At 36.4% G+C, this 22,016-nt stretch overlaps 4 protein-coding genes across 4 annotated transcripts; 1 reads left to right on the top strand and 3 right to left on the bottom strand.

Annotated features, from left to right (window-relative positions):
- Window positions 1-2,746: 2,746 nt before the first annotated feature.
- Window positions 2,747-5,874, top strand: LOC148566960 (uncharacterized). Its single transcript, XM_088485756.1, has 3 exons — window positions 2,747-3,335; window positions 3,958-4,950; window positions 5,051-5,874. Exons 1-3 carry the CDS (start codon window positions 2,747-2,749, stop codon window positions 5,872-5,874), a joined length of 2,406 nt encoding a protein of 801 aa, XP_088341882.1.
- A 1,421-nt stretch (window positions 5,875-7,295) lies between these two features.
- LOC110271465 (serine/threonine-protein phosphatase 7 long form homolog) lies at window positions 7,296-13,377 on the bottom strand. Its single transcript, XM_021122389.2, has 4 exons — window positions 13,300-13,377; window positions 8,076-8,791; window positions 7,901-7,991; window positions 7,296-7,781 (listed from the first exon to the last, which is right to left on the bottom strand). The coding sequence occupies exons 1-4, from the start codon at window positions 13,375-13,377 to the stop codon at window positions 7,296-7,298; spliced, it is 1,371 nt and encodes a 456-aa protein (XP_020978048.2).
- Window positions 13,378-15,045: 1,668 nt separating this feature from the next.
- Window positions 15,046-16,865, bottom strand: LOC148566959 (uncharacterized). The gene is made up of 3 exons (XM_088483545.1): window positions 15,966-16,865; window positions 15,680-15,868; window positions 15,046-15,585 (listed from the first exon to the last, which is right to left on the bottom strand). Exons 1-3 carry the CDS (start codon window positions 16,863-16,865, stop codon window positions 15,046-15,048), a joined length of 1,629 nt encoding a protein of 542 aa, XP_088339671.1.
- A 53-nt stretch (window positions 16,866-16,918) lies between these two features.
- Window positions 16,919-19,009, bottom strand: LOC148566958 (uncharacterized). The gene is made up of 2 exons (XM_088483542.1): window positions 18,106-19,009; window positions 16,919-18,021 (listed from the first exon to the last, which is right to left on the bottom strand). Exons 1-2 carry the CDS (start codon window positions 19,007-19,009, stop codon window positions 16,919-16,921), a joined length of 2,007 nt encoding a protein of 668 aa, XP_088339668.1.
- Between the last annotated feature and the right edge of the window lie 3,007 nt (window positions 19,010-22,016).

The following is a 22,016-nucleotide window of genomic DNA, read 5'->3' as shown; positions in this document are numbered from 1 at the left end:
TGTAATTAAAATTAGTTAAAAGACTATGTAGGCACCGGATTCGATAGTCCCAGAACGTTTAGACCATTAAATGGTCCTATAACAAAACATATTTTTTAAGTTTTTTAATAACTGCTAAATAGTTCTTATTTAATTTTAATTATAAATTAATCTTTTATATATTATTTAATTATAAAATCTATTTTTTATTTTATAAATTATTATTTTATTATTCATCTATCATGTTTATTAATAATAAAAAACTAAAATAATAATAAATTAGATCTTCCATTAATCGTAATAAATATTTTGCAATCTTAATCGATCGTAATTTTATCATTGATCTGTTACATATGTATTGGATTGGAAAAATCATGTTTGTTAGAAATTCAATCGATTGGAATTGATACACAATCGATTGAATTTTTCACGACATGTGGGGTTTCTTTATTCAATTGATTAGTTTTTCCATGGCATGTGGGGTTTCTTTATTCAAAGCAACTTGAGAAATACATAGATACACGGGAATAAACCGTATTTAACAAGAATTTTTTTTCATTATAAATTAAAAAAAATATTTTTTCAATAAAAATAAGACTTATTCATGTGTACTCTTGTGTAATGGTTGCCATTGTCTATTGTGAAGATTAATAATTTGAGTTAGCTATTTTTTAGAATTTGAAGTGAAGTTCGCCTTGCTCTACATAAAAAAAAATTCGTATTTGGGAAATTAAAGTTGAAAAATTGAATTTTGGAAAATAATAATTTTTTATTTTATTTCAGAAAAAATCCATTACTAAAAGATTAAAAAAATATTTTTTCATTATACAATCAATTGCATGAATAAATAATCAAAACAAAGAATTGCAAAATTAGAGACTAATCTTGATTTTGTAATCAAAACAATGGATTGTTTTCTAAACACTACCGTGAAAAAATCGATTGGATCTCTTTCACCAACCGTGATTATCAATTAATGATGAACAAATATTGGATATTAAAGAGACGGATAAATAATAAAGAAAAATTGGATATTAAGTAGATGGATAAACAATGAACAAAAACAATGAAAAAATTGATAATCAATCAGATTGATAAACGATTATAATGGTTGGATTGAGTAATTGTTGATAGATTATTCACCAATTTATAATCTTAATATTAAAGAAAAGATAAGATTAGAGTATCTAAATCAAAATAAAAACTTAAAAATTGAAGATAGAATTTTAAAGATAAGATAGATGAATAATAAAATAATAATTTATAATCACGATCAGAAAAAATTAGAGAAACGTAACATATAACGCATTACACAATTCAATCGATTGGGTAACACAACCAATCGATTGAATTGTGAAATCTATGTTGCTTTGAAGACTTAAATCGATTGGGTGATATGAGCAATCGATTGAATAAGAAAAACCCCACATGCCATGCAAAATTCAATCGATTGATTTGTGCATCCAATCGATTGAATTTCTAACGAACACGATTTTTCCAATCCAATATGTATGTAAGAGATCAATGATAAAATTATGATCGATTAAGATTGCAAAATATTTATTACGATTAATAGAAAATGTAGATGAATAATAAAATAATAATTTATAAAATAAAAAATAGTTTTTATGATTAAATAAAATATATGGGGTTAATTTGTAATTAAAATTAAAAATGGACTATTTAGTAGTTATTGAAAAACTTAAAAAACATGTTTTGTTATGGGACCATTTAATGGTCCAAACGTTCTGAGACCATCGAATCTGGTGCCGACTATGTAGTAGTTGTTAAAAAAACTTTAAAAACATATTTTGTTATGGGACCATTTAATGGTCCAAACGTTCTGGGACCATCGAATCCTTGGCCGGATGGCCGCCGATTGAAAAAGAAGAGAGTATTGGAGTGAAATATTTTGGTAAATTAGAATTTTGGATGGTTATTTTTTTGAAATAATTAATTGGATTTTTTGAAAATTTAAAATTGAAAATTTTAAAATTTGATGTGAAATAACTGAATGAGAGTTTTTGAATTTAGGATAATCTGTAGAGAAATTTTTATTATTTATTCCTATTGGGCTAAATAACTAACCCATTGTACACATTGTCAAAATTTTTCATTGTCTCCCTAACAAAATTCTTCTCAGAATTGAAACAATGCATTGCACGTTTCTCAAAGGAGAATGCATGATAATGTGCCTTCATAAAGAGGTCGCGTGTGTCTTTGCATATAGGGGCTGATTTTTATCGAAATGGAAACTAAGTGTGTGCTTTTCTTGGATATGGAAGGTAGGTGTGCTAGACGTAAATGTGGGACAGAACTTTTGCAGTGTCACAGTTAAGAAATCGGACCGTGGGTTTTCTTTGTTTCTGAATTTTGCATCAGAAATCTCACGGTCCAATTTGCATGGCTTAGGCAAACCAAATATGGGATGCACGTAATCGGACCCTACGTTTAGTGCAAGGCCCATGGTCCGATTTCTATGGTAAAATATTGAGAAGAAATCGGACCCTCCGTTTTGTCTACATATGGAAATTGTTTTGGTTAACTGCGAGCACAAGTCGCATGGTCCGATTGGATTTTTTAGATTATTTTAAACATGTTAACCTAGTCGAAGGGTGCGAGTTGTGATAAGTGGTTTATATAAAAGTAGAAAGTGAACTCATTACTCACTCGTGTCTTCGTCCCCGAGCTTGAGCGGCTGCCCTTCTTCTGTTCTTTCTCGTATCTTCATTAGTTGTTTCTATATTTTTTTGGGAGATTCACAAAAATGAGTGATAGAGTGTTATTAAAGGTATATTATTTTGGTCAGATTTTACTACAAACATCTGAAGGAATAAAATTTATTTGTGAAAATCCGTTAGATGTTGTTATTCCTTTTATCATCTCATTTGAAGAGCTCAAAGGTGTGATCTGTGAAAAGATTGATTCTGAGAGGGCAAGAAAGATATCCTGTATTCTCTATAGATATCCCATACAGATGTTTGGTGGATTCATCCAGTTTCAAACCAAATATGTGACGGACGAGGCGAGCATGCAAGAGATGTTTTCAATGTATATTGAAAATCGGGCTCAGATCGCGTTCATCGAGTTGTATGTTGAGTTTGAACAATCGGAGGCTGACCGGAATATTGTAAGGGAAGATTATAATAGTGACAGTGAAGAAGAGTTCGAAAGTAACTACGAGTTTGTTGGTCCAGATGGAGATGAAGATCAAGGTGATGGAAATACGGCTCCAGATGTGACAGAGGTGGCAAATGCACTTGCAAACGAAGTGCCGTTTGAGGAGCCATCATTCATGCGAGTTTTGGACTTGGAAGCCATGCATGCTCCGGAGTTTCCGGAATATATGACTGCAGGTACGTAAGACGTCGTGTTTGATTTTTTTTTTTAGTCAAATATTGATATAGTTATGAATAAATTAGAAATTAGTTGCCATTATATAACCATTCATTGATGTCATATTTCTTAGCATCGAACCGGCGGTCGAGCAGTTCAGGTGACTGAGTCACTGGTTCAACCGCTGGTGCTATGGAAATAACAAATTAAAAAATAGCAGGAATGTTAAATAACGAGGTTGAAATGTTTGTGTTTTATAAGAAGAATTAATTTTTTTCACTTATATATGTATAGTATAAGTACTTATTAGGTAATAAGTAGATTCTGTCGAACATGATTAGTAACTATTACGTTAGTCTCTAGTTACCACTCGCAGTTGAAACATCCTGTTAATGGTTAAAACCCAGTGAACCGAATCGGTTAGGTTCCGGTTCATTTGGCTTGGTTGTCGAACCGGCATGTCTGGCCCGTAATAAATATTCTCTGCTGTTGTTCTTGTTTTAATTAGAGTGACACAATAACATGTTGTTAGACTCGGATTTATATCATGCTAGAGGCGGTGACTGTAGAATTGCTCATATTTTTGGTTTTTAAATCTCTGTGTCTTTATTTGATTTTTCCTATGCTGGTTTTCAATTGCAGAGGTTCCTATGGTCGCAGATGGTGAGTTTGTCGTGGGTATGGAGTTCAGTTCCAGGGAAGCTGTTATTAAGGCGATAAAGGATTACACCATACGACGAAGCGTTGACTACCGGGTGTATGAGTCTGAGCCATTGACATTTTATGCGAAATGTACACAGTATGGGTCCGGCTGTGATTGGCTTATCAGGGTTAGCATGATCAGCAGGAAGTACTGTTGGGTTATAAGGAGGTATAATGGTAGTCACACCTGTACCAGAGCCACCATTTCACAGGATCATTCGAAACTGGATTCTATCACAATTGCGGAGGTGATAAAGCCTTTGGTTGAGGCTGACCCCTCCTTGAAGGTAAAGTCGGTTATAGCAGAAGTGCAATCGAAGTTCAACTACACCGTCAGTTACCGGAAAGCATGGTTGGCTAAGCAAAGGGCAGTAGAAAAAATATTTGGTGGTTGGGAGGCATCTTTTGAAGCGTTGCCTATATGGTTCCAGGCCATGTGTCATAAGGAGCCATCAGCTGTTGTCCATTTTGAGACAATGCCTGCATATCAAGGCGATGAGGTGGTGCGTGATATTCAAGTACTGCATCGAGTATTTTGGAGTTATTACCCCTGTATTAGGGCATTCAGACATTGTAAGCCAATTGTCCAGGTGGATGGGACTCACTTGTATGGAAAGTATAAGGGTTGTCTACTGGTGGCAGTTTCACAGGATGGCAACAACAACATCGTCCCAATTGCGTTCGCTATTGTGGAGGGAGAGACTTCTGATGCTTGGCACTTCTTCCTTAGTAACCTTCGTCAACATGTTGTCACTCGGGATGGTGTGGGTCTAATATCCGACCGACACGAATCTATCAATGCAGCAGTGGAACGCAGTAACGGAGCTTGGTCACCTCCTAGAGCTTTTCATATGTTCTGCATCAGGCATATTGAGTCGAATTTTTTGCGTAAATTCAAGGCACCATACCTCCAAAAATTGGTCGTCAACATTGGTAACTATTTACTAAATTTAAGTAACTTATTAGCAGACATAACCGTCAATATTTGTTTTGACATCTACAATTACTCGTTTTTTTTGTTGCTATCCTCTAGGATATTCGAGGACGGTGCGAGAGTACGAAGTGCGTTACCAGCGACTCCGGGAACGGGGCGAAGCATACACAAACTGGTTAAACCGAATTCCTCGCGAACAGTATGTATTGGCATTTGATGGTGGTTACCGATGGGGTCACATGACAACGAATCTAGTGGAATGTATCAATTCAGTGTTGAAGGGTGCACGGAATCTTCCTGTTACTGCTCTTGTCAAGGCAACATTCTACAGGCTAAACGAGCTGTTCACCAGAAAGAGATTGGAGGCAGAAGCGCGGATTAATGCTGGCCATGTGTTCTCCGATGTCGTGACCTCCAAGTTGCGTGCAAACCAAATTGCTTCAGGAAATATTCAGGTCAGTTGCTTTGACCGGCAGAATGAGGTATTTGAGGTGCGTGAGATGCCAAGTGGACTAGAGTTTGCAGTCGATCTACGTGGCCTACGATGTGACTGCGGTGAGTTCCAGGTGGACCGGATCCCATGCAGACATGTGTTCGCATGTTGCGCCAATCAGCGACTGGATTGGAAACTGTATGTGCATGATGTGTATAAGATGGAGCAAATTCGGCGGGTGTATCGAGCGAGATTTAGGCCGCTAGATAACCCGACGACATGGCCTGCGTACCACGGTCCTCGCTTCGTACCGAATCCATATCTGAGACGCGTCTCGAAAGGTCGTCCCAGGATGATGCGCTTCTTGAATGAGATGGACACGCGAATGTTACGTCGTCCTAGGCGATGTACGCTATGTGGAGCTGAGGGACATAGTCGTAGCAGATGCCGTCGGTCAGGTGGTACAAATGCCGACGGAGATGCTCAGTAGGTTCACAGTATGATAGGTGTAGCACGTATCTAGTTTGGCATGGGTTGTGCATTTGAGATAACTTGACGACGTGTATGAAACTTTGTGGGATATCACTCGAAACCTAACCACTATGTAACATTGTGTAACCATCCTAATTTGTTTTTGGTTTAAAATAGTTGTAATGTCTGAGTTTTTATAACTTACTCGGTAGTTCATATCTGTTATTTTAATATAGACTACAGGTATGTATTAATAAACAAAATTGAACCGGCCGGTCCGGTTCACAAGTTTTTTTATATGAACCGGCCGGTCTGGACCTATTTCCACAAGCTGTACATCCAGGATACCTGTAACTTGTTATAATGTGATCTCAATCTTCCGAATGAGGTATATTAAGCTGATATCTATAGAAATATTCTCAGATCTTATGTACCCAAGATACAGACCATAGATCAATAATAACTGAACATAAATACTCTAAACATACATTAGAACTCTTAGCATAGTCCAGCTCAGTAATTCATAAAGTCCAACAAATACATGTTACTATAATACAAGTTACTCTAAGTCATAATCACCAACACGTGCTTAATACGTAAGTTAATAATCTAAACCACAACTACTTTCTGATGGCCCACTTCACATCCTTGACAAAATTCTTGCATTTCTTGGCCGCCTTTTTCAAGACGGATGGAGTGTAACGATTAGCGCTGCGACGTGGTGGATCAACCCTAAGATTGTATCCTTTGGATGTTTCATCCGGAGTGCGTTCCTGACCTGTATACAAGTTGTAAAAAACTAGTAAAATTAAGTACATCAGTTAATCAAATCAACACATATACCACATATTATTAAGTAAATATCAAACAGAGATGCCAATTATGAACCAAAAAATAATAACTAATCGAACATGTAAAGTAAAAGTAAACATCATAATACCATCATTACGAGATTCCTCATCCTCATCGATATCCTCTATATCATCCTCCTCGTCATCTACGAGATACGCATCGGTCTCTTTCTCGAGAGTGTTAGCATTTTCCTCGATGAGTCCCATGGAAACACGGTTAGGGTTCTGAGTAAAAAAGGCTCCTCGTCCACCGTCACTCCTACTAGAGTCAACCGACACAAACCCCCCAGAAGCAACCGACGAGGTATGGCCCGGGTACCTCGCATCCAATGAATACCTACCTGCCATGAACTCAGGCTGATGGCCATATTGTGATAGTCCAGGATCTCCAGACATGAACCCAAGCAACTGGCTAAAAGAACCTCCTTCTCCTGCATCAAACTGTGAGGTTCCTCAATATTGTTGACTTAATGGAACTGATGGGGGGAACTGTGTCTGAGGCACATACTGGCTTGAGGACTGAGGTTGTTCCACTGGAATTGGGTTTGGAGGTAACATATGCGGCGAGCGTGGCTCCTGTCCTTCATTGTCAGCATCCAAATCCTTCCTGATTATCCTCATCCATATCCTGATCGCCCTCATCAACTTCCTGATCATCTTCATCATTATCTTGACCAACAAGATTTGACAAGTTCAAGTGGTCCCCAAATCTTAATCGGTACCAACGCATGTAACAATCTAACGCATTGTGTGAAGGCATCGGTAGCTCAGATAGCACGTAGTTATACCTGTTTGACCAATGCATCACCCAAACTGAATGAGTCGATGCAGTGGCCCAATTGAGATTCTTGGGACCAGTCAGGACTTCTCCATGCGCCTTCTCTAGATTTCGTTCCTGATTAGGTTGTCCTTGAACAAGACCAAACTGTCGCCTAAACCTATCGGTAGCATGCCACTCGATACATTCAAATGAAACCAAAGGAACTGTAGCGCTCCAGACAACCGATTGCATGTAGATTTCAGGCGGAATGATGTTCGGGTCCACCCGATCCACAGCATAAGCAACCCAAACAAACTGGAAAAAATAAAGGAACATAATGAACACAATCCACAATGCCAACTTCAAAAACAATGCTTTATAATTATGTCTCAGAACCTAAACCGGAAACTAATACTTCTTTAATTAAAACACACCTGTCCTTCCTGAAGTTCGTCAAATGCCTTCCTAAAGTGGTCTAACTTCAGATATCTATATCGTCGGTCACCACGCTCCCAGTTCCGCCACCTAATATGATATATTGAATTAGCTCAACTACCATTAAATGAATCTTAAAAATCAACATAACGGCATATATTCTCAAATTATTACCTGTTTGCTAGTGGAAAACTTCGGGGTTCCCTAGGTAGCGGCGATAGATATGGCAGCCTCATCCAAGCCCAACAGAGTAGCAGTGTTAGTGGACCATCTATTTCTTTGCAGTTATAACGAGATGCACGACATAATGCCCTGTAGAGGTGTGCTAGGGATGCCGAGCCCCAACTATACTGTCCAATACTAACAACATCACGCAACAAGGGTAGAAATTTCCAATGGACACCTGCCCCAGACTTATCCCCAAACAAGATAGTCCCTATCAGCAACATAATATGGCATCTCACATACCTCTGTATACTGATATCATCAGTCAACTCTAAATTTTCCTTTAGATTTCGCAGCCACGTAAGTCTTATGCAACTACCTCTACAATCTGACTTAAGAGGTGCAACTCCAAATTGAATCAAACACTCCGCCTCCAACGCTTCAAAACTACTCATGGTCATCCCCGTGACTGGAAGACCATCGGTAGGAAGACCAAGAATTAGAGCCACATCTTCAAGACTCACGGCACATTCACCAATGGGAAGGTGGAACGTATGTGTTTCCGGGTGCCAACGTTCAATCAGAGCATTCACTAATGCTTTTTGACACTGCACTACACCAATTTGCGATGCATGGTAGAAACCGGTAAGTCGTAAAAGGTCCTCCGCGCTATCGTTGTACCGGTTGGGAGGAAGTGGATGGTTACAGGTCAACATTCTTAATTTCTACAAAAAAAGATAACAAATTCATACTCAGCTCATTAACAATTAGCATATGACTATCATGAATCATTTAACTAAATGCTTTTAACACTAATTATTCTTACTACTAAAATTAATTATTAAGCCTTAATTTTATTCAAAACTCACAACTAATGAAAATAATTATCAACGCAAAAATTTTTAATCAAAATTCTGAAGTTACAACATCTACCATAACATCTTATAGTAATTACTGATTTACTATCATTTAAAACATTATTTCCTCAACTATCATTCATCCATAACAGTTACAGTAACAAAATCTTAAATTTTCTAAGAAAATCTTAATAAATTTACACGGTTTTTTCCAATTATAATCCTCATATAATATAATCAAAAATACCAAAATTTCAGACTAATATTAAAAAAATTTCTAACATATACGGAAATATCCTAATAATCATTCTATTTATATTTCTTACATGCGTTTCTAACAATAATCATAATAATTATATTTCTAACAATAATAATTATAAATATAAATATAAAAAAATTCAAATTCTAAAAGTCACACTAACATACCCTGCATAAATCAGATAATAATAAATTTTAATAACCAATTAAAAAAAATGTTACATTGTCTCTTAACATTTAATTACCGCCTCTGTTTACATTTTTCTAATAACAACAAACCAACAACCATAATAGTAATAATAAATTTTCTAATAATAATATTCACAATAACAAATTAGAAAAATATTTCACACTAATATTTTTAAACATCTAATAAATACAGAAATATCCTAATAATCATTCTAATTTTATTTATAACTTGCATTTATAACAATAATCAAAATAATTATATTTCTAACAATAACAACTATAAATATAACAAAATTTCTAAAATCCAAAACTAACACTTACCCTACCCTACATAAATATAAATCAGATAGTCATAAAATTTAATTCAAAAATTACAAAAAATTTTACATTCTCTCTGAAAAAAATTAACTACCACCAACGTTCTCTTTACATTTTGCTATAATAATATGCAAGCTAGTAATAACAAATTTTCTTAATAACAATATTTATAATGAAAGATTTACAGAAAAAATTTTCAGCCAAACTTTTAAAAAAATATAACAATTATGGACATATCTTAATAATCATTTTATTTACGTTTCTAAGCTGCATTTCTAATAATAAATATAGTAATTATATTCTTAATAATAATAATTATAAATATAAAAAATTTACAAAAATTAAAAATATCACTTACATAATCAGAATGGCTAAGATAATGAATAATGTGAAGCTCAACCCGATCAACATCTTTATATTTATTTTTCTTCGGCATGTTCTTCTTGATTGAAGGCCTGGCTTTTAGATGGTGAAAGGTGAAAGGAAGAAGAAGGAGTTGGGAGTGAAATTGGTTGAGAGTGAAATAATGGGTTAATTCGGATGGAGAGAGTAGGTTAGCTGGCTTCCTTTGCTTTTCAGGGCACCGCTTCTGCTAGCCACCCCTGCGCGCCGCGTGTCCATTCAACTGAAGAAATCGGACCGTGCGTTTGCCTTGGTGCAAATCGGACGGTCCGTTTGGAGTTCAGATATCGCAGGGTCCGAGTGGCTAATGTCTCCTAACACGCACGGTCCGTGTTGCCACTCACACTCAACACGCAGGGTCCGATTACTTTTCTCACTGACACCACAAAAATGTTTAGCACCCACCTATCACATATCCACGCAAAGCACGATTCATGGACCCATATGAAAATTAAAAAGCGGCATATAGGATGATAGTGTTACTTGCTAACATTGATCAAATTCATGTGTTCAAGCTAAGAATACAACTATCAATAGATTTTCAATTTAAAGAGTTCAGCCATAATCCACAAGGATCATCATGTGTGTTATATTGGATAATATTTATCGAACACATTTAACAAATTTGTTCATCTACAAATTTTCATTTTAAATTGTCAAACCACAATCTTGCGAGAGTTATCATGAGTGTTATTTGTTAAAATTTATCAAATTTATGTATTTAAAAAAATTCAATTGTCAACAAATTTTAATTTCAAACGGCCAGGCCACATTCTCATAACGGTATTATGATATGATTTAAAAATGCTATTTGTATCATAAAAATGCTATTTGTATACTAAAATCAGTCACTAATATATTTATATATAAATACATATATGTGTGATTTAATTTATTTTCAATGTGTATTTGTACTCCAACATGTATTTTATACCGTAGCTAACTTTAATGACTAATTTTAATGTACACATAGTATAACTCATCGTGATTTAACATTCATTAATCATTGTCATAACAACTATCATACTAAGTAATACATATACAAAAAATCAGCCCCCGTGTAAAAATTTTAAATTTATGTTAAACTTAATTTTTTTTTAAATATGAATTTGTAGGACAAAAGTGAAAAAACTGTTTAGTGACTCATTCTCCTTCATAAACCACATCTTCAAAAATTTAAACAAGTAAGATAAAATACATAAATAATTATATCTCTAATACAATTTTTTATAAAGAATTTCTTTTTAGGATGGGCAATAAAAATAAATGCTTGTTTGAATTTGTGTATTTTGTAAAAAATAAAATTAGGGATAAGTATTGTTTTGATCCCTAATGTTGAGGGTCAGAATCGAAACCGTCCCTGATATAATTTTTTATTTAGAATCGTCCTTAATGTTGCATTTCATTTTAAAATCGTCATTTCCAATAAAATTTTTTTATAAATAACAAAACTACCCTTTTTCCCACCATTTCATTCTTCTTGTTCTTCTTCTTCCATTAACAAAACTCAAATTTTCAAATTTTTAAATACAGTTAACAAAATCCAATTACAAGAATTAAAAATACCTAAATTCATCTTCAATTACAAAAATAAAAAATCTATAAATTTAATTAGTAAGAAATCAAATACACTACAACAAATTCAGGCTGAGACAACCCTTAAAAAACGTTGCCTATAATAAGGAAAAGTGTTGCCTTTTATCAAAGGCAACACTTTCCGACAAAACGCAACGCTTTTTGGGGGGTTGGCTATACGGCCGTTACCTTTGGTCTAAGGCAACGCTTTTGTGTATCAAAGGGAACCCTTTTTATGGCAACCTTAAAAAAACGTTGCCTTTTCTACAAAAAAAGCAACTCCATAAAAGGGTTGCCTTAGAGGACCCAAACACAACGTTTTAGATAAGAATTTATGGCAACACTTTTTATGAGTTGTATTTTCTAATACATAAAGCAACACTTGTTCAGATTTGTTTTAAGTTGCCTTTTGATATACTTAAAACAACACTTATTCAAATTTTTTTAAGTTACTTTTTTCATAGACCTAAAGCAACACTTATCTAAGTTTTTTGGTATTGCCTTTTCAGATATCTAAAGCAACATTTATCTAAATTTATTTAGAATTGTCTTTTTAAAAAGATATACAGCATACTTTAATAAAATTTAATTATTTAAACTAAATTTGATAAATAGAAAGAAAAGATAAGCTAATAAACTAATATATTGCATATATATTAAATCAAAAAGTTGTTTCAAATCCAACTAAATAAATTTTAAATACATATACTCACAGTTGCCAATTCAAATAAAAATACACATAATAACTAAACAAAAAAAAAAAACAAATAAATGCCTAATTTCATCAGCTTAGCTTCCGTTCTCTTCGTCAGTTCTTCCATAATGCCGATGTATGTCAAAGTTGATCTCCATAGTCTTCGTACTATCCATAATGCCTATATATGTCAGGGTTGATCTCCATAGTCTTCTTACTAGATATGTAGCCAGTCACACCGTTATCTCTCAAGGCCTGAGCCTTCATAATTCTCTCCACATGTTTGCAGTTCAACCATATTCACCAGTGACCAAACAACAAGTAACCTATTAAGCTAAACATCTTCGTATCATATAAAATACCAATCAAAGAATAAAACCATATTCAATACTAAAGAAAACAACGATATAGTGTAAATGTAACACAATATAAGGACCAAATGAAACGACTTTCATCATTCTCAATATGAATAGGGTAATAACATTCATCAACAACCAAATTATCATAAAACATAAAGGCAATAAAAGGATGAATAAAAAATTAAAATATACCAGAGAAAGGTCAGAAGTAGCATCTTCCAATATAAGTTATTTTTTTCCATTGTAATATGGTGACCTTCATCATGTGCAACTGTATTTATATGCAAGTAAATAAATTTTTTTAAGGGCTTCAATATATTATAATTCGAGATTTTGCAATACTTTTTTAAATTAAAAAATAGAAAAAATGAGACTTAATCATCCATTTAGCATTCAAATTATAAAATAGATTTTCTAACTCCAAACAATTTAATAGTAAATAACTACCAACAAACCTATGGCTGGTTGAAATCAATGAACATGCCAATTAATCACCATGCCATGACTAATAAACTCCTCTAAAAAATTAGCTTACCATTCAAAACACAGTTACATAAGTCCTATGTAAAACTTGCACATACCTCGAATTCTAAAAGAATAACACCCCTGACAATAACATCATGAGTTGGAAGAGGGAATTGAGACAGCTTTGGAACCATGTAGAAAGAACAATAATAATTTAACTCAAATTTGAAATTCAACACTAAAATATAAGAATGAAAATAATATTTTCTTTTTATGTAAATAACCATGATAACTGTATTTTGAAAGATACTACAACAAAAACATTAGAATACCTCAGAAGGTTTAACACCCCATAAAAATATTTGCAGTCGAAATTGAGGCAAGCCATAAGCTCTAGCGGCCAGAATTCCCAAGCTCCACCACATATTACATCAGCATCTACCAACAAGACAACAAGAGATAATGACCAAATCAGTACCCGAAAGATTAAAATGCTGACATTGCAGTACCTGACTATTGTTAACGACAAAATGGTACCTGGATGATTTTAAAATCTGACAAACGTATCCATAACCTGGCCGGACCTAAGCTCCGGTGAGGAGAATGCCTACGTGGTCACCGGATTATGCTGACATATCATGTTTTAATTGAGTTGTCATTTCTAATTAATTAAATTGCTAGCCTAGGTGGAAATTAGGTTAATTGGAATTCAATTTTCCCCTAAACCATTAGTCTTTGCCCTAATCCCAAATCAACAACGCTCTCTGTTCCTTCATTCGCAGTAGGGGATCCAAGATTGGAAGATGCATTCTGCAAGGGCTCGTGGAAAATATGCAACGCTGAGAAGGCAGCCCTCGATGCAAGCCTGCGACGTGGATGGTGCTTCAGGCATTGTGAGTAAAAGTTACGATGGCTGTTGCTTTTGTCCCCTTCCAGTGGTTCCGTTGAAGTCGAAGACAAGTAGCAACCCTGATAGATGGTTTCTACGCTGCCCTCTATGGAAGGTAAGATTGGAAGTGTGATGAATATGTGAGGAAGTAGAGTAATATCCCTTCTTGGTTTATCGTCTGTTCTCATTCATTTTTAGATTTTGATTGTTCTCTGATGTTTGAACTCTTCGTGTTGTGCCAGAACACAGAAATGCGTTGCGGGTATTTCCAATGGTTGGATGAAATACAAGCGGAATGTGTGGAAGGAGAAGTTTCTTCAGAGAACAGTAATATGCTAGGCAAATCAGAACCCAAAAAGAAAGGCAGAATCAATGTTGACTGTGGGGATGGCCAGGAAATTCAAAGGATAATGATGGTACTGTCTGTGGTGAATGACATGAAGGAGAATCTGAAGAGGGTTGAGTTGTGCCTAATTTTTATGTGTATTTTGATTGGGTTAAATGTGGCTTTGATTATGTTTATGGTGGCTAAGTAGGTAGACATTGTAGATTATAATAGTATAACAGTCAGAGATTGGAATTTTGTAATCTTGTCCTCAATGTAATTGAGATAAATTAATGTATGCTGTGTTCTTGTTTTGCTTTGTTTGAGTTGTTGTTGTGGTGATTTAACCAATATACATGGAGTTTATGTAAGCCATGTCAATTAGTTTTGTAAACATAAACTGAATAAAACACCAAAATAACATCCAGTTATAACCATTAACTATTTAGAGTAACAAAGTTCAGGCCCCAAATAAGACAACCAAAATGACACATGTTCATAGTACCTGCTACAGACCCAAGATCACAGTAACAAAACACAGAAACACTAGGTTAGCACTTACATGCCATAATGGCAGTTGGGTGCATTTTAAGTAAATCATGTCCAAAATGCAAATAACAACAAACTAAAAAACCCAAGAATCTAAGCTCATTTCTTGTCATTTCTTGATGGCTTTGATGGTGGTGGTCCGGATGGCTTTTTCTTCTTCAAGGATGGGGTGGGCATGAAGCCTGTGAACCTGCTCTGGGTGGCTGGGCTTGCTGCTGCCATGGTCTCCCTAGTCACAGTTGGGGGCCTAAATGGTGCTGTAGGTTGGGCCTGAAGACTGGGCCTAGGTAATGGACCTTGAGGCTGAGGCCCAACATTGGATGGAGATGCAGGAATTTGGGATCTAGACCGAATTTCAGGGCTGACAAGACTAGGTTGAGCAGGGGGTGGTGGTGCAGCTGCTGCATTTTGTGCTGGGGTTGGAGTTGTTGTAGTGGCTGCCATTCCTCTTCGAGTGGTGCTGCCCATTCCTCTTGGTGGAACTGTATTGCCCCTAACAAAAGATGGTCTGCCTCTCCTCTTTGGTGCTGGTGATGGTTCTGAGCTAGCTGGTGGAGCACATGGGTTGGTTGCTGCTGGTATGGTGGCTACATTAGGGGCTGAAGCACTTGCTGTAGTGTTGCCATCATTGATGTTATTCTGCATCAGTTTGTGCATTCATTAAATCAAATCTTCTATGGAGACAGATCCAACAGTTTAGTACAACAAGGTAAAATAAATCACTAACATTTACATGATCAGGCTGAGTTTGTGGATGGTTTTGAGTGAGCTCTTCCTCATCTGCAACATATGCAGCGTGTGCAGCCTCCATGGTCTCCTCCCAGTTAGCTTCTTGCTCCCTAGCTTCATCCTCATCAAGATCTGGTTCTTCAGCTGCTGCTCCACTTCCTTTGTCAGGACAAGTTCTGCCATTATGTCCAGCCTTGCAAAAAACACATGAGATAGGAGAAGCAGCATTAATAAAGTTCTGCTATAAGGTAAAGTAAATGCATTTAAGTAATGGATTTTGTTTTGCTCACCCTTTTGCAGGTTTGGCATGTTATCTGTCCATATCTTCTCTTGGCCTTGTATTGGCTGCCAGAACTTTGCTCAGTGCTATCCTTTCTTCTCTTCTTTGTAGGTCTGCCAATAGGCCTCTTGTATGGAGGGGGCAGACATGGCAGCCCTTCGTGATGCTCCCAGTACTCCTGACTCGGTATGCTATTAATGTGAAACATATAAGTTCTATTATAAGCCTCGATAGTGAGTTTGTGATGGACATAGTCTTCAGGTTTCTCATTCTTTCTTTGGATTGCTGCAATCCCATGACAGCATGGTAGTCCAGTGAGCTGCCATTTTCTGCATGAGCATGTCCTCTCTCGTGTATTGACTCTGACTCTATGCTGCCATTTTGTTACTTCAAACTGATTGTGCTCATCATCACCACACCATTGTGCTTCCCAGTAATTGGCTTGTCTTTTTTCTTTCTCTAACCTACTGACCTGTGCAGGGGCTATTTGTCCAGTATAAGCCATCAGTGAGTCTTTGTGAGTTGCCATTGTCTTCATGATGTAGAACCTAAGCTCCTCAAGCATTGTCAAAATGCTCTTCCCCCGAAGTCCCACAATTGTTGAGTTAAATGATTCACAGTTGTTGCTTGTCAAACTGTCTACCTTTGGCCAGTCTGAAAACCTTGATCTCGACCACTGTTCTTGTTCAAACTTTGACAAATACTCCCAAGCCTGTTTGTTGATCCGTTTCACAGCTCCCATTGCATCATTAAATTCCTGATCAGTAGTTGCCTTTGCACATTGCCAAAATGTTGCCTTAAGTTCCTTATCCTTCCATCTCTTGTTCAGATTTCTCCACATATGCATACAACAGAATCTGTGCTTCACCCCTGGCATGACGTCCTGTAATGCTGGGATTAAACCCTGCATTGAATGGTAACCACAATGAATTAGAGGACATTTGAAAACTAATTTATGTATACTTACAGGAACTCAAAAAACATTAAGATAGTCCACATCACCTTTTGCTGGTCTGACATAAAAACCCAGCCATTCTCATTGAAGTCCCCAATGTCTGTGTGCAACTCCTCCAAAAAGAATCTCCAATTTTCCCTAGTTTCTGCATCAACAACCCCATACGCTATTGGAAACAGCTGATTGTTCGCATCCTGACCAACTGCTGTTAATAATTGCCCTCCAAAGTACCCTTTCAGAAACGTTCCATCCAAAACAATAAATGGCCTACACCCTGCTCTAAAGCCATTTTTGCAAGCAGCCAAATAGATGTACAAGTTTCTGAACTTAGGCAACCCCTCTGGATGTGGAGTAGTCCCCATGTTGGCTCTTGAACCAGGATTTGCCTTCATGATTTCGTTAAGGTAGTCTCTGAGCCTTAGGTATTGATCTTTCTCTGTTCCCTCGATAACTTCCTTGGCTTTGACCATAGCCTTATACATCATCCTCTCGTTGACTGAGATGTCATACTCCACTTTAAACCATTCCTGTGCCTCTCTCTGCAGCATGTTGGGATGGATCCTCAGCTTTGGGACCAGTTCCTCAGCAACCCAAGCACATGAAACAGATTTACTTTTGTTACTCCTGGGGCACGTATGCTCATCCACAAATGTCTTTATCTGAAAGGATGCTGGGTAGTTGGTCCTGGCACAGTAGCACAACCAAGGGCAGTCTGGATCATAGCAGATCACCCTACACCTCTTCCTCTCATTCCTAAGGTAGAACACCTGTCTCCCAATTTGTATGTTGTACTTCTGCACTGCTGCTTTGAACTGCTCCATGGTCTCAAACTCCATATTCAACTCCAGAGTTATTTTTCCATATGGCGTGTTGGGATTATGTTGAGGAAATACAGTTTCCTCTTCGTCATCAGTTGCAGGGGGGCTACAGAGTTCTTCGAATTCATATTGGTACATCTCAGGTTCACTATCACCATCTTCTCTATTCGGGTTAGGCACCTCTACCCTTGGTGCTTCATCCTCATTTCCAGGTACAATTCTTTGCCCAGATGGTTGAGGCCTTGGATGATTTCTCCTTGTATTATCCCTCCCACTAGTTTGTGTTACATTATCTGCTGTAAAGTCAGTTGAGATACATGAGAATTGAAGCAATTTCTATTCACATCTACTCTAACTAAATTAAAAAACTAATTTACCTGTTGGGTTTTCTGTAACAGGGTCCTCTACCCTTTCCTCATCCACGAAAGGTTCTCGAAATTCAGAACCTCCATTGAGACCAGCAACATCATCAGCATTGGTCTCCTCGGTGGGTTCATTCCCAGCTTCAGCTTCTCCATGGTTACTCTCATTTACACCCTCATTCTCGGCAGCTCTTCTTTCTCGGGGTAAACCACTAGGGGCTGGTCTTGGATGTCTCTTTCTAACCTTCTTAGCCGGTTTTTTCGGAGCTGATGCTCCTTCAGTGTCCTTCTCCGCATTCCCGTCATTGGCAGCTTCTTCCCCTGCACCACTCTCACCTTTGTTCGACTCGTTAACATCAACAGTTGCCTCAGGTACACCGTCATTCATATTCTCCTTCACAGCCACACTCAACCCCATCTCCAATTCATTAACCTCACCACTGGTCTCATTCACACCTTCATTCTCCGTCTCATTAGCATGACCGTCAACCTTATTAGTAACTTCATCCTCCTTCACACTATCACCATCTGGATTGACTTCAACCACACTATCACTACTACCATCAGAAAAGACTTCTTCATCTATGATTTCAGGGTTTGCGTCAATGGGGTGATCAAAATATAGGTGTACAGTGTTGTCATTCTTCATCGCACTCTCACACATTCTCATGACTTCAGCATCTGTCCTAAGCACTCTAAGACCCTTACCTAACTCTAAACCAGGTTCTAGCCAGTACACCTCACTGTATCCAGGGTAACCCAAGTCTAAAAATAAACCCTCGACAAAGAACATGTTACATGTCTCCACATTCACCCTGTGTATCTCAGTTACTAAACCCCCGTCGTATATCACATTACCGTCAACACCCCTTTTCAAGGCACCCATGTGATGATAAACAAAGGTAACTAGACGATCCATCTAAAAAATCGTAGAGGAAAGATACAATGAATAAAACAATCAACATGATAATAATGCTGTCGACAGAAGGCACGTAAATGAGAGGATGGAGTGAAGGTGAACTTACCTCTACGTAGCGTTCTTCCTTGCGAAGACTGGGGTTGTGATGATGCCACTACCAACCCCTCCCTGTTAACGCTACGACTTCGACAATGTCTCTCAAATCCTCTTCGTTCTTCTTCGCGCCAAGTAACCAGGGCAACGTCTCTCTCTCTTTACGTGACCCTTCAGTTTTACTCTTAGTGAAACACTAAGTCACAGTAACTCACCCAGCAGTAACAACACTTGTTTGATTTGGGATTAGGGCAAAGACTAATGGTTTAGGGGAAAATTGAATTCCAATTAACCTAATTTCCACCTAGGCTAGCAATTTAATTAATTAGAAATGACAACTCAATTAAAACATGATATGTCAGCATAATCCGGTGATCACGTAGGCATTCTCCTCACCGGAGCTTAGGTCCGGCCAGGTTATGGATACGTTTGTCAGATTTTAAAATCATCCAGGTACCATTTTGTCGTTAACAATAGTCAGGTACCGCAATGTCAGCGTTTTAATCTTTCGGGTACTGATTTGGTCATTACCTCAGACAACAATAATGATATATATGACATCAAATAGCACTCAAAAGAAAACTAAAGAAAAAAAAACAGACACCTTGAAAACTAAAATTTTAATAGTGTCACAAACTGCTCTTTTTGTTCCTTCTTTCTTGTTCTTTTCCCTTTAACTTGAATCCTACTGAAAGAGCTTAAAGATATCACACAGAATAAATGAAAGAAGAAAAAAAGAAAAGAAAAGAAAAGCCACTACCTAAAAAAATAAAGATGCTTATTACCATATATTGATACATGATAATTCAACCATATGAATATATGATCTATGAGGTGCCTAATACTATTCTCACATACATCATCATATAATTACTAGTCACATTATTTAACTTAGGCACCTAAATTCTAGCATCAATTTCTCTGAATGTTATGACTTTACCTATAGTATTTCCATACCAGACCAGCTTTTGAACTGGATCACCATGTTGGTAGCATGAAATAGTGTTTTAAGTAGCTTGTTAATAATTTTACATCATTAGCTAAAGAATTAATGAACTACTCTTCATCAAAGACATCAGAGAAATTGTTACAAAGCAAACAAGGGAATATAAAATCTATATAACCAGTTAATCAGTTACCTATTGTCCTGAAAAAAATGGAGACATAAAGCTTAACATACATAAACCTACGGTTCAAGCCTTCTTCTCAAAGGATTGCGGCTTGGATTTGAGTTTGGTTTTGAATTGGGGCATGGACAGTAACTTCTCGCCACCCTGCTACCTTGGATATCAGTCACCACCATAGATGCGATTCTGGCGATTTGGTGTGCTTACTCGTCGATTCTATGCGAACACTACTTCTCTGAGACGCAGAGCAAGAACGTTATGAAATGGAGGAATAGAAACGCAAACACATATGATTTTGCAAGTTAACTCGCGATTCTAACTACCTTGGCAGCAGTACTAATAATTAACCATTAACAAATTAAAATCAATAACAATTAACAAAGTGGCAATATTTCTCTATAAAGGAGTAAAGAATAAAATTTACATTATTCTCTATGAATTATTTAACTTAATCAAAGTGGCCAACAGAACAAACAAACAAAAAACAATAATCGATTCTATATGAAATAGTTAACTCAGCGAATTATGAAAATTAATTATTCTGTAATTTACATTAAAAATGAAGAAATCAAAGGGGAAAAGTACCAGAATCAATGTGGAAAACCAGAAATTGCCGAATCAGCAACAACCAGTGTAGAGAATCGCACCTCATTGGAAAAGCAGTGAAAAACCTGAAATTCAACAAAATATCAATCAAGCCAGTCCAAACAAATTAAAATTTCAGACTCAAGAATCATAATAGCATGCTTAATTAACTATGAACTAAGACAAATATTGATAAGAAAATCCTAATTTTAATCTAAATTAACCTAATCAGCAAAAATAAAATTGACTAAATAAAATTACTAAGTAAAAATTAAAATCTAACTAAAATGTAATGAATTAAATCAGAGAACAGCAAAATGAGTTTTTCCAAAAACCTGAAAACTGAAGAATAGAGTAACAAGAAGACAGAGGTGAGGAGGTTGCAACTGAGGGGTGGTCGCCGTGTTGCCAGACCAATAGACTAGCGATTCAATGTGCTATAAGTTAACTCAATCACGATTCAATGTGCTCTTTAGAGTTCAACCACTGACAAAAATCTCAGAGAAAAAAAATTCCTGATTATAACACCATTGCTAGGAAGAAAGGCTTTTCTTTTTATCCCAATGGGAAGTGTATATAGTGACAGCTGGAAGATTATTTTTAATAAACTTCAAAATTGTTGCAAATATAAGAGTGCAGTTAAACTCAGCATAGTTGGAATTATTGCCCAAACAGCCATTAAGGGTGTATTTTTGGGTTGAATTTATAATTCAGTTCAAACCCTTTAAGCAAGTCTAAATTACCAACAATATTATGCAAATTGCCACTGAAATTCATCACATGAATAAAAAAGTCAACAGAACCACAAATTGCCACCGAAATTGAAAAGCAACAACAAAAAAAGAGTGAAAAGCTCAAGTAAAGCGTAAATTTCAGTTATAAAGTCGAAAATTAAAGAAGAAAGAACACAAAAGAAGGTTTTTCTTCTCCTTCTCCATTAGACTCCCTCAAAACAGGAAGTAAAAACCCTAGAAATGATGGTTTTATATTCATAGGCATTAAGCAATGAAAGGAATCTTGTCGAATGTATGCTTATAAAAAATGACGCAAAATCAAAATCAAAATGCAAAATAAAAAAGAAAACCCTAAGAAGCAACAATCAGAACCATAAAAAATTCAGAAAAAATGAAATAAAATCCCCAAAATCAGAACTATCAAAAAGCCCCAAAAATTCAAAATCAATGCATTCAAAAATTCCATTC

The sequence above is a fragment of the Arachis ipaensis genome, chromosome B4, assembly GCF_059453495.1.
Source record: "Arachis ipaensis isolate K30076 ecotype BB chromosome B4, ASM5945349v1, whole genome shotgun sequence".
NCBI classification, from domain to species: domain Eukaryota; kingdom Viridiplantae; phylum Streptophyta; class Magnoliopsida; order Fabales; family Fabaceae; genus Arachis; species Arachis ipaensis.
The sequence above is the reverse complement of the archived record's forward strand: the minus strand, read 5'-3'. Positions and strand labels throughout refer to the sequence as shown.